Consider the following 16,636-nt stretch of genomic DNA (forward strand, 5'->3'; position numbering starts at 1 on the left):
AATATCAAATGTTTGTAGTTTCTTGAATAAATAAAATACACACGTCTTGCGGTTCTAAAGTATAGTAAAGGATTTTTAACATCCTTCAGCACTCACCTGGACAAAAACTGTTATTTATCTACTAATTCCAGAAGTTTGTCTGTATGTGTATCTCTAAAAACGTTCATCTCATGGACATCACACTTGGCTTGTGTATTGTCAAGAGTCCAAAGAAGTGCAGTGTTGAATTTGGTGTGATTTGGATTTGTGATATTTTTTACATCGATAAACTGAATAATTTGTAGCAGTGGCGTTTACTACAACTGCAACAACAACTTGTTTTCCAGTCTGGGGTTCTGCGTACTGAGTCCTGCAGCTGGTCTTCACTTGCTCTGGCTCAATTAGAGTAGGTCACTATCAAAGTTTCAGAAAGAAATCTGCAACCGGCTTTACCACAGGCCAAGAAAACAGCCAATTCCAAACAGGCAGGTTAACAACGGGCTCTGTGCTATAGATCTAAAAAAAGACCAGTGCACGTCCACCTAGTGGTTCATTCGTTTAGATGGCTGCAGGAACTCTTCACAATGATGTGTACACGAGTAAGAGACCTGTCAATCATCTGTCCTCCATCCTGCTGGAAATGACACTCTGTCCTGAGCAAATACCTGTTGAGCCTGGCTGGCTCTGCAACAGCAGTAACAACAGGTCATCCTTTGAACAATGGTAGCAACTACCTCTGAGCTCACTGTGGGACATGTCACCTCATGACTTCATGTGACAATGACTTTATTTACCTGGAACCATAGTTACGGATTCATTTTACCCAGGTCTCCTCTCTTGAATCAATTTTACGCTGTTTCGACACAAATCACTTTGTGCGACTGAGCGAAGGAGAAATGTGTAGTTTGAACGCCTTCAAATGGATGCTGCTGTTTACCAGCACTCAGTCGTTTCGTCCTGAGAAATAAATGTAAAACAAAAGCAATAAGCTAGAGCGCAGGACGGAGCTCGAGAGAAGATGGAAGCAATTTCAAACACTTGGTATCACAATACAACTGGAAGTAAGTAACATCTTCCTGCGGCACAGAGCCGGAGCCTCAGAGGGAGAAGGCTGTCTGAGTCACATCTGAGGATTACCCTAGCTATAAAGAGGGCAGAGCCCAGACTCCAGTACAAGGAGGGGGCACTTTGAAGTGACGATTAGGCTGTGAGCTTTGCACCCAGATCTTCTAAGGCGCTGCCCTCTCTACCTCAGTCTGAGCATAAAGATGCGGTGTGGCAGCTTTGCTGACTGGACACTGCTCCAGTTCCGCCTGTCCAATTAGCAATTTCTTCCACCCCTGAGGACTGGTCCCTTTCTGCTTGGCTTAGCTCACTGTATGTGGGCCAGATCACCTACATGCACTGTACCACTCCGTGTAACCACACTATGCACTAAGACTGCTTCCTAATTAAGACTCGAGATGAAACGTTATGAAAATGTTGTATCAAAATTATAGTGACCAAGATTATCACAGTATTATTGTGTTATTGCTAAAATGTGCTGAAAATGTTCAAAAAGTACTGATACACAAACTGAAGTTTTACTTTAAATAATGTATTTATTATCAATCAATTGAAACCTTAAATAAATAAATCGAATGTTCATATAAAAACAACTCAACCATTATGAATAAAGTGTATGTAAGAACAATACAACCATATGTAAACAAATCCAATGTCCGGTGTTGATGACAAAGAGAGAGAGTCAGGACAAAATATCAGCGTTTGTTAAATTTAATTTGGTGACAGTGGATGCTAGCAGTTGTTAGATATGGTCAGAGCGCTAGCAGCTCAAGTAGTACAGTACCAATCAAATCACCACGGTAAACATACTAAACAGTACAGCTAACCATCAGAAGTTTTACCACCGTATTTCGTAAAACCAGTAACCATTTCATCCCTAATTAAGACTACACTTTGATATTTTCTGCAGATTCTGTCTTAGCCTTACAGTCCCCTCCAGGGAAAATCAAGCCTAATAGGTTTTCTTTTGCTTTTTGTGTGATCAAAGACATATTTAGAGCAAAAACAAATAAGCCCCATGGCTGAGTAGTTCCAGTTTAACCCTTCAGTAAACAAACGCCTGTCTGAAGAAAAAGAAATTGGGATTGTGATGTCACAAACCTAAGAAACCAATCCTGTCCACTTGTGGGTGGGACTCAGTAGCTCCTCAGCTGCAGGTGAGCTGTGAGGGGGGGGAGACGGAGGGCAGAGGTGAGGAAATATTACTCTATTTATAGTCACATTCACGAAATGAGTAAAGGGAGGTTTAGAGGTACATTTAAGCCATTTAAAGGCCATGAAAACCCTTTTGAATGTGTCCTCCTGAGTAACAAAGAGGAGTTTCAGGGGGTGTTATAAGCTCTAGCGTGACTCGGTCTTTGTTGTCCTCTTCAGTCAAAGGTTTGTTGCAAACTCACTTATTCCATCACTGTCACAACTCACCCTGTGGAGCCACTTACTTTCTCTTTCAGGTGCAAATAAAAGAAACAGCCACAGAAATCTAAAACCAACGAGGGATTGTAAAGTTCAAGAGTGCTCTGACTTCTTTAGGCTCCTGATCAAAGGGTTTCATTGCTTGTTCATTTTATTTGTCAATTTTACTGAGCGATTCATTAACCTCCACATGCGAGTGTTTTCGTCCCTTACCTAGTTAAACTATAGTAAGGAATACCAAATGTTACGTTAGCTGGTCTCATTAAATTGTCTCCTAACTCCCCTAACAGCATACTAACGCTGTCTTATCTTTCACCTTACTAATGCGTCACCTGCTGGAGTATGTTAAAGCCGTGGGTCTTGTTTTTTTCCAAGGGAGAGATAAATTGAATTTCCTGACTGCTGTGATAGCAGTATGTAGTGCAGACCTCGCAGACGCTAATGATGCCTCTTTTCTCTCCGCAGCTTTAGTGCTGGAGATTTGCATATCTCGCTAATACCTCAACACAGTGTATTTCCTCCCTCTCATTCCTCCGCTCTGCCTGCTCACAGTGCCTCTGTGTAACTTCTAAGAAGGAAGTTATTTTCCATGAAGCAGGAAGCAGGAATCCAGCTGTCCGCAGTAATGTGGCCTCTTTGGATGATGCATTTGATTTGGAGGCTTTTTCCTCCTTCAGCTCTCATGATTGACACGGATCATAAACCATCCCCCTACCCCATCCTCTGACCTTCAGAGGGAGCACAGGACTTTAGGCCCCACCAAGAGCGGCCAGGCATTCACAGATCCACCTGACTCTCCTTCCAACATCAAAACATCCATCACTGAGGCACTTACTGCTGAGGCTACCATACATGCCCTTAGCTGGAGACCAGCTCTCCTTATTTAAGATCCATAGCTGATGTCATAGTATCTAATGGACTCAACTGTATTGACCTCTCTATGAATATACAGTAGCGAAGTATAAAGCCTGTGTCTATTTCAGAACTACTATGAATAGAGGTATTCATCATTCAAGAGCTGGATGTGTTTCACTGACCCTCTCGTGTTCATGAGGGCACGAACCTCTGTCTTTACCATTAGCAGCCACTTTGACTGTCGATGAATAATGGGGGGGAGGCAACTTGTAAGAAGTTGTAACAGCTATACTTTACTTTCCCAATCAGAACAGGAAATCCGTCAAGTAGGGTTGAGTCTTTTCCAGTCTGGGGAAGCTGCTGTTGTCTGGAGATAACCTCACGTGTGGGATGTTAAGGATTCTTATCTGTTAGGTGATTGAAGCCCGAGCAGATTGACTGATTGGACGAGTGGGTGTTTCAACGTGACCTCGCTACCGTGGCTCCATCCCCAGATTGCTGCTCCCCAGACTCTGGCTCCAAATGCACAAGATGGTAGCATTCCTATTTGGGATATTTAAGCTTCATTCCTGGATAGTGGGAGGAAGTGGAGATGCGTCGTCCATCTTTATGTAGAGAACATGGTGAAGATTGTTAAAATGTCCATTGAAGGGCCTGTGCGGAGTCGTTGGCCACTAGTAGTGTTACAGAGTTTTATGTGGGTTTTTATGTGGTGCACATTCCCACCAACGGTTTCACTTTATTCCACTGGTCTACAGTGAAACTTAAAATGTTAAGAGATATTTCCTTCTTTTTTTTTATATCCATAGGGCATCTTTCAAAAATTGACAAGAATATTTATATATTTACATATCTAACGTCTGTTGCACATAAATAAAACAGGGTGGTGTGCACTGGCTGCTGACAAGTAAAAAAGCAGTTGGCAACACCATATACAGTCACATTTCAAATTGGGGAGAAAAAAAGTGAATAATAAACTTGCATCATGACATTGAACCTTTTTATTTGTTCCCTGATTAAATGTTTGTTTTTTTCTGACTGAAATCTGGGCAGTGAATGTAAAAACTGTGAGTTTTAGAAAAAGACAATTTATCTTCGTTTGAGGACTCACTTCATGCAGCGAAGTTTATTCATCTCCAGCTCGTCCTGTGGAGTGTACAGTCTGTGTTCCCCACTTCTCCATCCACAGCAGTATTCCTTCTGTTCAGAGTTCAGTGTCAGCACACAAACTAAATTGTTCTTTATTTTTGCGCTGTCAGTCAGTTTGTGTTTCCTGATGGATTGTCTGTCACTACAAGTCCAATCATCATCTAGCTGTCATTAAGGTTAATGTCCATGGTCATAGTCGTTCTGTATGCAAGGCCTCAAATTTCACATAGACTTTAAACAGCAGTTGAGGTGGAAGGTAGACTGTGGAATACGCTGCTGATTCTATTGTGATTACCCACATGAAAGACTTAAATCTGTCGTTCTTCCTCCTTGTCTGTTCCCAGAGGACGTGGTGAGGTAGACAGACCCACTGACTGATGGGAAATCATGGGTGTTTGTCGGTGTTTGTCACTCAGCTGTGTGAAAACGCTCCCTGTCACCCATTTATCACTGTATATTGAAGAATCCGATTTGTTGGAATGAAAATCACAAACTTGAATTTCTTCCCCGCTGCGCAGACATCAAAGCTCAATGAGGCTTTATATTCCTGTGCGTTGAGTTAAGGCCGTTCAGCCGTTCAGCCATTTAGATTTGGAGAGTTAAAACAGCACGATCGTAACCAGCATGTAAACACACTTAGGCAAACAGGTGCACGTGTGAATCATCTCTCTCTCTCTCTCACACACACACACACACACACACAACACACACACACACACACACACACACACAACAGCACAGCAGCAATAGATGATGTTTTTATGCCTCTCCTCCAAAACCACCTCTCTCACTGGGCTTCTACTGATACCCATTAATCATGAGCTCCCTGGTATTGTCAGCCCAGCCTCCCCTCTTCTCTCCTCTCCCACCCCTCTCCCACCCCCTCCCCCCAGCCCTCCCTCACTCTCAGCCTGTCAGTTAACAAGCTGTGACACCATGACAGTGATGTGTGTGCAGCTGAGTGATGCCTGGCTCCAGCCCTTATTGGAAAGGTATTGAAATGCTCCGGCACGAAGAGGGTAGTGATGAGATTGTATTTCTCAGCTCCTTATGACAGAATGTAAAAATGGAAGCCCTGCCTGGATATTAAATTAAACGTGGAGGGAGACAGTGCAGTTCTGGGTTGTCCCCTTTTTGACAAGACTTAGACTAACTGTGGCACACAATAAGCTCTGTCCTGTAGCTAAAAATACCATGTTTATATTTTAAAACACAATGGAGAAAATGTATCCCTGTGTGCTCGACAACATCACTCATTTTTTCCCTTCTCTTTCTGCCTCCCTGTTTCGTGTGTGTGTGTTTGTGTGTGTGTGTCTGTGTGTGTCTGTCCAGGATCAGTGTCCCTCAGTGTGTTCCTGGTCTCCCTCGCAGTGACAGTGTGTGCTGTTTGGCTGGTGGCTCTTTGTGGCGTCTGTGGTTGGTGTCAACGCAAGCTGGTGAGTTTACACGCACGCACGCACGCACGCACGCACACACACACACACACACACACACACACACACACACACACACACACACACGCACCAACATTAACACATAAACGCCCGAGCTTCACTAACAGAATATCTCAGAGTGACATTTGTTGCTACCCTAACTTTAATAATCAGAGCTCTAATAATCATTGTCTGCTGTGAGTTCACGAGTAAATGACACTTTAGAGCACCGGAGCACAATGTGTGCAGATATTATGTGCAGTCATATTGAACTGAGAATGTTCTTTCAAAAGACAGTTGCTAATGAAGATATATAACCAAATGTAGAAGAATAATTCAGATCTTTTATTTAATTAGGATTTCTAATACCATTACAAGTAAAAGTCCCTCATTCAAAATGATAATGTATAAAAGTATGAAAGTCCTGTGTAAGTTTTAAAATGTTCAAGTATTGAAATGAACACAAATCTGATGAGTCGAGAGATTATTAATGTGCTGAGAAAAAAGAAAAACAAAGTTCTGCTGTACAATGAAATTAAATATTTTGCTTGGAAATATTTATTCTAAATAAATACTGCTTTGTGGGAATTCTAACAAATCATATCAATCTGAAACGTGACAATGAGCCATAATTAGTCAGTTGCCACAAGCCAGAAGTCTTTATTTCCATGGTACTTATCTAAACAAGGTTACAAAGTGATTTACAAAGTACATGAGAATAAAAGAACACTGAGCAAAACAAGAAAAAAACATGAATAAGAAATATAATATGAAAGAAAACAACAACAAATAAAACCAGTCTTTCCAATAAAAATGTTTTTAGCAATGATTAGCAAATCTAATCTCCTCAGGCATGGAGTTACAGGTCCTCTGGGTCCTGATGGCAGACGCATGGTCACCCTTAGTTACTTTGATTCAGGAACTACTAGCAAGTGTTTGTTGGAAGATCTTAGATTACAGTTTAGAGCCTAGGGAATTAAAGCACTAATACATTGAAGTAAATGTAGTTGTTTGTTTTCCATCACTGCATATAACTGTAGCAGGATGTATACAGTTACATCCGTGTCACGTAACAACAGTATGGATCTCTCAGACATTAGCAGCCACAACATGAGGACGTTGTGCTGACACAGCATCAGGACCAGTCCACTCAATGAGCAGAAACAAAGCACAGACGGAGCCGACTGACCTCTGACAGAGGGCATATCATTGTGATTATGTTGTATGAAATGTGATTGATTAAAGGGAGGGAACTCCTCATTAGTCAGACAGAGCTTTATGGCTGAGTGCCACTTCACTCCACTCTTTTTTTTTTTTGGTTTAAATTTGCATGTCTTTAAAGTTAATTGATTTCTGATTCATCCTGTACTTGTTCAACCCAGGAACACCGGCTGCTTATCTCAACCTCAAAGCTGACTCAAAGTCTAACTTCACTGAAAGAAGAAAAGTCTGGGACCAACTTAAAATAAATGTTTTGCACGCAAATGAATTAAGCTATTAAAGGAAGTAAGTTATATGAACAAACTTGCTTTGACTCAAATCTACTCAATAATCTGACTTTTCTAATCACAGTTAGCATGAATTCACCAATTTTAAGTTTCAAATTTTTCTAACCCAGTTATCTGCTTTACCCCAACTTAAACCACTGCTGCTTAACAACCTCATAGTGTGATTTTAGGAAAAGTCATGTTGTTTAATATTATTAAAATCATTCCAAAGATGACCTTACTTCAGCTACTACTCAAATACAATTTGAGTGTGTGTTGTTTTAGCTCACAATCACGTTGCTGTGGAACTTATTGGTCCATAGGTGGCAGGATTTGGCACTACAACTCTCTCTGTACACCCCACACCTCACTACATACATTGCTGTTTAATAACCAGAAACATTGCTGTACCTACATTACTCATTGATGCCTTTATGATATATATGAACCAGGGGGGAAATGTTTTATGCTGAAATGAAAGCGCTACAACACAGCCTTTCTATTGTGTGCTTCACTGGAACATTGTGTTATATTTGATATTCCACTTTAAAAGTAAATGGAGCAGTGAATGACTCCTAGTTTCCTGCTGTGGATGGAGGCAGCTCTGCTGCCAGCACCTTGGAAAGTCCCCGCGGTCCTCTCCGGAGCGCTGCTGCAAATGGATCTTATTTCCATCCTGTGACAGTGCCGTGCAGCAGCCACAGAGCAGCAGTGGGCTGGGATAGGGTGACGATCTATTGGCTTTATGACCTTGTGAGAACCACTATCAGCCACATCCTCGTACACATGACTATGTGCTTCTTTCACAGTTGAAACGCTGTTGGTAGCGTAGTTTTCATTCACACACAGTGAATCTTACCCTGAGCCCTTACGCACTTAGGAGTATGTGCATAGCTGCTTTCAGACACTTCCAATGAATCCAATGAAATTTTACAGAGGGCTGTTTGTGACAACGCAAATATCCGAGACAGTTGTTTGCGACAGTTTCCTCACAGCTCCTTAGTAAAAGGTCCAGAAAATCTCAGAGTGAGTCCATATGAGAATACAGCAGGAAGGGTCAATTCACAGTGAGTGAGTGGGCGTGTCGATGATGCCTCTAACACGTGGCTGATGCGAAAATGGAAGGACACACATTTGTCAGAATGAAAAACAGCTGTCCTACATGTAAGATGCTTATGAAGCTTGGAAGGACAATGAGATTCGAGATTTGGTGATAAGGGCCAACGCCGGGGTCGATGTGCCGTGAACAAAAAGGTGAATTCTGTGATGTCCTGCCTCCTGCGTGCTCTACCCGAGCACCACCCCCTCACTTGAATGTTCCCGACATTTCACGGTTTTTTAACGCTTCTGACCTGAACAAGCTCAGCAAATGTTCAGATCCAATTTTCATATCTGAGAATGGCTGTGTGTGTGTTTGCGTGTTGTGATGAAGGGCACCATAGAGTGCATCCAATATGTTATTGTGTTAAGATGTTAATTAAGGCGTCTGTGTTCTCGGACCACTTACTTTGGGAAAAATGTCATGACAGAGCCCACTGGTGTGAAACCACATTAAACACAGCTGCTTAATGTATAAAATAATAAAGTGTGACTGTGATTAATGGCAGCCATTTCTGTGATGACAAATGTGCAGTGGATGATGCACTGTGATATGACGGAGAACAAATTCTACTAATCTTGCTATAAATTGTCTCCAGACATTAACGTCAACGTACTTGAGGTGTGTTGATTTCTATATGTGACTAACGGCCATGACGGGTCGGCAGCTATACGTTCTGAGACGCTCCTTTCAGTCCCTTCATCTTTTCATCTCTCGTATTTTCCATGGTCGTACTGAATTCCCTGAAGACCTGATTAGAATATGTGTACATCACAATTTGCATAAACATGGTTACTTTTAACAGAGCCCCCCCGTTGATGCACACTGTATCTAGCGTACTGTGAATTAATTCAGGCTGATTTTCTATGCACAAAAAAAAAAGGATCTCAAATAGTCATTCCACATAAAGCCACCACAGGCCAGTCCACGTCTGAAACTTACATTTTCTGATATTTCCGAATGTACTCTTTGACAGTGTCAGCTTTCATAAGAACAAATGTTACCCTGAAGCTTCACGTGTCAGTTGCGAGTGGGCCCATGCCAGTTTTGGTTATGATTCATAGGTTAATAGACAAGACATTTTGGGTGAGTGTTGCTTTCGGTGTTTTAGCTTTGGCAACCAGTGCGATGGGTTTTTATTTTAAAAGTCCTCATGTGCAGTCATCCCAGAGACGTCCCCCTGCTCGCCTCTCTGTTATCCCAGCCCCCTGGAAGTGCGGCACATTGCACACTATTGTCTCCTTCACTTGGCCCGCTAAGTCTGTTTTTAGAATATGTGTTAAACCTTTGACATTTTAACGAGCTACTTTTACTCAGGTCTTTGCAGCAGCATTTATTCTTGTGTACTGTCTGATTTATTGGTTGCACTTAAAGACAAAGGTGGCAGCAACAACAAAAAATACAATGAGTCACACGGTTATGAATCTCCCGTGTCGTGGGGCTGATGATTGTCAGCGGGGGCTGGTGTTGAAGGTGTTGGGTGGGCTATTCAGGTATCAGAGGTGGTGCAGCTAACATCTGTTTGAGCAGCAGTGACTGTTTGGCATTCAAAACCCCCGTGCCTGCGCTCCTGTGAGCCCTGTGTGCCGTTTGATCCGTGACATAGTTGTGTTGGAGTTGAGATTGAATCTGACCAGATTCACAGCCCCGATGCAATTCCCCCTCCCCTGCTGCGCCTGTATCAACAACCTTCGGTCTTTTGGTGGCATTAAACGGGAGTTAGGAGTTCACGGTTGTTAGGAGGATGATAGTAATTATTCCAATCAGAGGAGAGAATATGTGCAAATCAATAATTATAGAATTTCAAAGCAGAATTGTCTGGAATATTATAATAGCAGGGCATTAATGTGGATTTAAAGTCTTGACCTGTCCCAGTTATGCGTCAGTATTGGCAGAGTTCCTGGTGATATGTAAATGTTATGCCTCCGCGCTTGCATGCTTATCAATGTCACTGAATACTACAGAAGAAGCCAGGTATAAAAAAATATTTTGACAGATGCTGAAAAGCGAATGATCACTTGATGATTTAGCGGCGGACGACCATTTTAATAGTGCACTCCCCTCTAATTATGGTGTGATGTGGGTAATATTGAGCGAGCATGTAGACTCTTGCTGCCTGCTAATTCACAGCAAACAAACACAGCTGGGTGTTGGAAGGCAGTGCACTGCCAGCTGAGATAGAGAGAGTGGTAGTTTCACTCCGTCTCCTCCCATGTCTGGATTCTACAAGAAAACCCTCAGCATCACCCTCGGCAGTCCAGACTTTACCTACTCGTCTGCTGTGGTCTAGCCATTACAAAATCTGCCTATGTAACTATTTATTTGACCAATACCTAAGCTTTATTTATCCTTCCATCCATTATCTATCTTGCTTACCCTTTAGGAGTCGTGGGGGGCTGGATCGAATCCCAGCGGACATTGGGGCGAGAGGTGGGGTGCACCCTGGATAGGTCACCTACGCATCACAGCGCCAACATACAGAGACAAACAACCATTGTGCAATCACACCTACGGTCAATTTAGTCACCAATTAATCTAACCCCAATCAGCATGTGTTTGGACTGCGGGAGGAAGCCAGAGAAAACCCACACAAGCACCAACAACCTTCCTGCTGTGAGACAACAATGCTAACCAAGGTTCAGCCCCAGTTAATTACCTCCACCAAGGAGGTTATGTTTTCATCACATCAACATTTGTTCAGACGGAACACTTTGTCATGATTTACCCATTTATTGCAGAAATGGTATTACGGTTATGCTTGGCGCAGATGGCTCCATTCTTTGGATGTTACCTGGATTAGCCAAGCAGCTTGCTAAGATCAAACAGGGAACACGTGCAAAATCCCCGCAGTAGGTAAGATACATTTTTCAAGATGAATACCATTTACCACAACCATGTTTGGACTCAGTACTAAGAGGTGGAGGCTGGGGCACATGACTCCGTGACCTGCATGAACTAACTCGATGTTTCATTTTGTGGGAGATGGGCGGAAGGAAGAACCCATTAAATTTTGCAGCAGCTCCAGGATTAAATTTGTAGCATTTACTACAGAATTAAATTAATCTATAGCGGTAGCAGGGATGCAAGTGAGCAACAGATTCTGATTGACAGACTAAAAATGAACTTGAACTTGTGAAGTGAGAGAGAAAACTTCGTTGCATGTCATTTGTGGCTACGTGAACAACTGCAGCTAAGTGCGTGAGCGAGAATGCGGCAAATAGTGCTGGGGGGCAAATGGGGCAAAACACTGCGCCACAGTCTAGATAATTACTGGTAAACGCAGCTTTGGCATGGCGAGATCCGGAATTAGCCTTGGCAGGAGGTATGGGCTCTCAGACTGCCCTTGTAGTTTTTATGCTAATAATGTCAAAATTTGAAATTGTAAATAAAAAGCGGTTGTTTTTTTTGGGCAATGGGTATTCATCTTCATCATTTCCCTCACTACAATACCCCTGACATAGACATTAATTATGTAATTTATAACATGGTTTGGCTGCTAAAAAAGAGTAAGTGGATTGTGTTTTTTTGTCCAAATTGAAGCTTGCTGCAATTTCGGCTTGTCTCATAATTTGTTCATCATATCATTTGGAGCGATTTTGAACCCCAGACAGCGCTGAATACTGCAATCACACCAAACCCTTTGTCGTGTAATAAAAAGACGGATTGTCTAAATTAGACTTAAGTAGTTTCAAGGGTATTTGAGTAGAGGATGGGGGGTTGGGGGGTGGCGGCGGGTGGTACTGAGCTGATTTTCCATGTCCATAGAGCTGGTGAGCTCTGTTCATCACTGTGCATTTTTCGCAGCCTCCACACCTCCCATCAAAGATAGAAGCAAAGTGTTTGTAATTCACTCTTGTAAATGAGCTGGAGGAAAGGTGGGGAGGAGATGGTTTTGAAGCCCAGCGTGTGTGTGTGTGTGTGGTGTGTGTGTGTGTGTGTGTGTGTGTGTGTGTGTGTGTGTGTGTGTGTGTGTGTGTGTGTGTGTGTGTGTGTGTGTGTGTGTGTGTGTGTGTGTGTGTGTGTGTGTGTGTGTGGAATCGACAATCCTGGGGTTTGATGTCTATTGCAGAGTGTACAAGTCTCCCTCCTTGTTTTCACATACAATCCACGCGGGACTTCCTGTCACTCATTGTTTCTCTCAGTTCACTTTTCACACCTGTCCCTCCCCCCTCTCATCTCTTTATCTCACATACCGTCCTGCTCTGTCCTTCACTTCTCTCCTGCCGGCTGTTTTCCTTTTTTTCTTTTTCAAATTTGATTTCTATTTTTACCGGACTCTCAGTCACCCTCATGTGTCTCACCGTCTTCCTGAAATTTTTACGATAGCATTGAATGATACATGAGTTTCCTTTGATAGCTCATCCTCGTCTGACAGAAATTCGGTCAGTTTTGCCTCCGCAGAAATTGTCATGCAAGAATACAGAATATATCACAGTGCTTATTGTATAGATATTGTCCTGTTTAGGTAAGAGTGTACCTCTTGTGTTATTGCATTTTGTGTGAAATGATGTGACGTCAGTTCATGTGTTCTGCCAGCAAACAGCCATCAAAAGCCTGACTATAAAAGATTATGACTGTTCTCGATAATGCGTCGGCTGAGGACATACTGATATCTTGTGATGCGTTCAATTTATACAGTAACTCTGTGATAGTCTATAAAAGACTGTTAATCTAGAATTCAGTGTGTAAAGTACAAACACTCCTCTTATACGTAGCTGTTAAACTAGTTGTTGCTGTCACATCTATGTTTATTCATTTGTTGACCTTTCTAATTCAGGTCACTTCTGTGTGTACAGTAGATGAGCGCTTCTGTTTCCTCGTGTGCGATGGATATCAATTTTGCGCAGCAGTATCACTGCGGGCTTTATCGCCTTCGCCCAGCGGTGTTATTGTCAACTCTGGCTTTGTGACAGATCCAACAATATCCACAGCCACAGCACCCGTGGTGTGGGCTGTGGTTTGAAATTACAGTATATCTGTGTCATCTGCACCTCATGGAGTCGACGTCAGTCCGCCATTAGGGTTTCGAAGCTCAATATATACACTGAGCTGTGGTGCAATTTGCATGTCCATATGCTCCTGCTACTTATGAACGCTGAGAAACTCATACATATCCTCTGGCTGATTGCCTCTCTGTATTTTTAGTTTAGCACTTGCATCCAAGGGCTTGTGTTTACATGGACACGTTTAAATATGTACATGCTGGGCTGATGGCTTTTTGCTGTCACCTTTTTAAGAGCTGTTCTTGGTGTCCTCTGCTCGTGTCTGCAAGACCCAACACGCCAGTAATTTCAAATCCAAACCCGGCCCAGACCCAGTACGATAGTCCTGGGTCTTTGGAGAGGACTTGATTTTACCTTTGTCAGCGTTGTGTTTTTACAGTATTTGCCCTGTGAACGTGTCTGCTGTCTTGTGTCTTTCACATCTAGTCACATAGTTCAAACAGTCACAATGCAGAAATGAATTATACACAGCATTGCAACCTCTCCATAGACAGTGGGGCTTTTATTTAATATTCATATTTTTCAAAGCCAAGGCCTTGAATCACTTTGGATTAGTTTTTGTTTTACTTCAATTGTTTTCATTCATAATTCAGCCTGGGTCCAGACTTTTGAATATCTGTCTTGTTGAGCATATCAAATACTGTAGGGTCTAATATTGATTGAATAAGAGCTTATTTGGCAGCATAGTCCCCTCCCTCCTTAGCTGAATAGCTACTTAACCATAGTTATAATGCAGCAGAAAAATGCCAACAAGAGTGGATGAGATTGATACAGCGGCACAGAAATAAAGGCTTGATGTCATATTAACAGCTCATACCGTCTATTGCAGAACTTTCTGTGTCACCTTAAAGTGAACTAGGTGGAACCAGCATGTCACTGATAAGTTAGTTAGGTTAACACAGAGAATTGTACCAACAGGAAATCGTGTTTGGAAATTAATCAAATGTAGTCGTCTCACAAGTTTCTTGGCTTCTGAATAGAATGGAAACAGGGTCGTTGCACATTTTGTATACAACAGTAGTCCAAACAGAAACCTCCAGTCCGGAGACACAGGCTCAGCCCCAAACAGGCAAAGCCCACCACAGGAAATTTTCCTTCAGCCGACTTAAGATTCAATTGTCCGAGCCGAGCTGCGGTGACAAGTCAGTGTGTTTTACTCCCCCTCATTTTCTGGGCCAGAGAATCCTCGCCCATCCTCGATGGGTATCGGAGCGTCACTTTCAGGGAGGACCGCACGGCATCATGGGGCAGCTTTAGGCTGATCCCCTTGCCTGTCCCACTTGTAACAAAGTGTCAATAGAGATTACCTGCATTGTGAAACATGTGAAACACCTTCAACTGTAATGAGCTTTTCCAGCAGAATGTGCCCGGCAGACCTCACTTTTTGAAAGCTTCAAATTGCCATTATTTCCATGGTTACAGCAGGTCATGCTCTGCCTATTTGAAATCAGGCTGCCGCAGGGTTTCCTCAAGGCCTCTCTCCAGTGCCCAGCAGATTACCTTAAAGAGGCCATTGCCATGTAAATTTCAGGGTGGTTCGAATGATAATCATAGCCGGAGATGGCTCTCTACTGCAGATTTGATTTGACTTTGATGAGTGTAATCAGGTGACTATCAGGTAAAGGGCCGATGTCGCAGTGTTTCTGAGATAATGGGGGGGAGACGTTTACGCTGGAAATTTGTGAAGCAAAAACACAGCTTGAAAGGACAAATCCGCGCTAACCTTTTGTTTCCCTTCTTTCTTTGTCGTCCCCTCCCTCCGCTTGACTCAAGGGGAAGAGGAATAAGCCGGGAGTGGAGACAGCAGACACTCCAGATTCAGCACGTGGGCGAGGGGAGAAGAAAGCCATCAAGTAAGTGCCTTAGTAACTGGTTGGGGTAGAATAATCTGGTGATAATGAACTTCATTTGCTCTGAGCACCTCCACGTACACGTCACAAAAATAAAACAAGGCGGAAAATGAGGAGCGTGTTCTGCAGATATTAATTGAAAGGTCATTGCTTTAATCAGCATAGATGAAATCTGCATTATCTTGCCTGTTTGCTGGACAGGTCTGCACTTATCTAATGGGCTGTAAGATAGGTCTCGCTTAAGTGCAGGCCTTAGGGAGCATCTCCGTGTCGCTTAAACCGGCGCAGGTTCCTTTTATTGTGAAATCGCTGGAGCGTAAATGTTGATTTTTCGATCTAACATTCCTTCCAGGGCTCATACTCAGATTAAGGTATTTTCTGTTCGTGATGAAAGGTGACCTTTTAGGTCAGTAGCAGAAAATGCCAGCTTTGTAATGCTAAGTACAAAACTTTATTCCACAAAATGCCTGTGTTAACCTGCTCACCACCTCTTCTCTTCTATAGCCTGCTGTTGTCTCAGCAATTTTTTGAATTTGTATGTTTACTTTTTATTTTCTCTGCGGATGGTTTGAAGCACTAAAGACGGACTATGAATGTATTCTGACTAGGGGGTGTTAATTTTTTGCATTTTCTTTCTCACTGGCTCCAGCAGCATCGGTGTGCTCTGTTGGTCATTTCACCTTCCAGCTCCTCTCCGCGCACTGCCTTTCTCTCCCGCTCTGTCCCTGTGCTACAGCTCTGGCCACCACTGTGTGATTTGTATGACATCAGTGATTCTGCTCACCTTTTTCCTCCTCCTCTACTTTGACTGTGTGCGATTTATCTCTTTGTCTTGTGTCCCATGCTTTCATGCGTTCTCTCTGCTCGCGCCGAGGACGGGGGAGCCCAGAGTCCTCAATGTTTACTCGAATGTGTTCCGTCAGTGGTGCTGTGCTAGATGAACAGAATGTAATCACACGCTGTATGTATTCATCAGATTATGACTTCCTCTTCTCTTGCTGCCTATCTTTTTTTCTATCTCTGTGTGTTTGCTGCCGCACGTTGCTTTATGAAAAGCTTTCTTGTGAATACAGTTCCCTCCAGGCTGCCCTTTTTTTTGTTATTTTTCAAAATCGGACCACCATGGTGTTTTTCCAGGTAGCAATAGACACACACACATCTGGGTTTGTTTTGTTTCAAACTCCTGTTTAATGCAGCCGTTTAAGTCCAGCTCTCTCCCTCACACCGAGCACTGGCATCGCCCCTGAAAGCTGGAGCGGCTGTTGCGAGTTGGTTGCTTAGTGCCAAGGCTTTCCATGGCTGT

At 42.9% G+C, this 16,636-nt stretch overlaps 1 protein-coding gene across 4 annotated transcripts in view; it reads left to right on the top strand.

The window, feature by feature from the left end:
* Window positions 1-16,636, top strand: part of syt7a (synaptotagmin VIIa) — an 81,325-nt gene that overhangs the window by 28,429 nt on the left and 36,260 nt on the right. For 3 of the 4 annotated variants that reach the window (XM_047339870.1, XM_035156784.2, XM_047339869.1), the window contains exons 2-3: window positions 5,794-5,897; window positions 15,257-15,336. In XM_047339870.1, coding sequence (XP_047195826.1) covers window positions 5,794-5,897; window positions 15,257-15,336 — 184 coding nt within the window. Of the gene's footprint in view, window positions 1-5,793; window positions 5,898-15,256; window positions 15,337-16,636 lie in introns of those variants that run through there. The other variant, XM_047339867.1, reaches the window with a different exon arrangement.

The sequence above is a fragment of the Hippoglossus stenolepis genome, chromosome 5, assembly GCF_022539355.2.
Source record: "Hippoglossus stenolepis isolate QCI-W04-F060 chromosome 5, HSTE1.2, whole genome shotgun sequence".
Lineage (NCBI taxonomy): Eukaryota > Metazoa > Chordata > Actinopteri > Pleuronectiformes > Pleuronectidae > Hippoglossus > Hippoglossus stenolepis.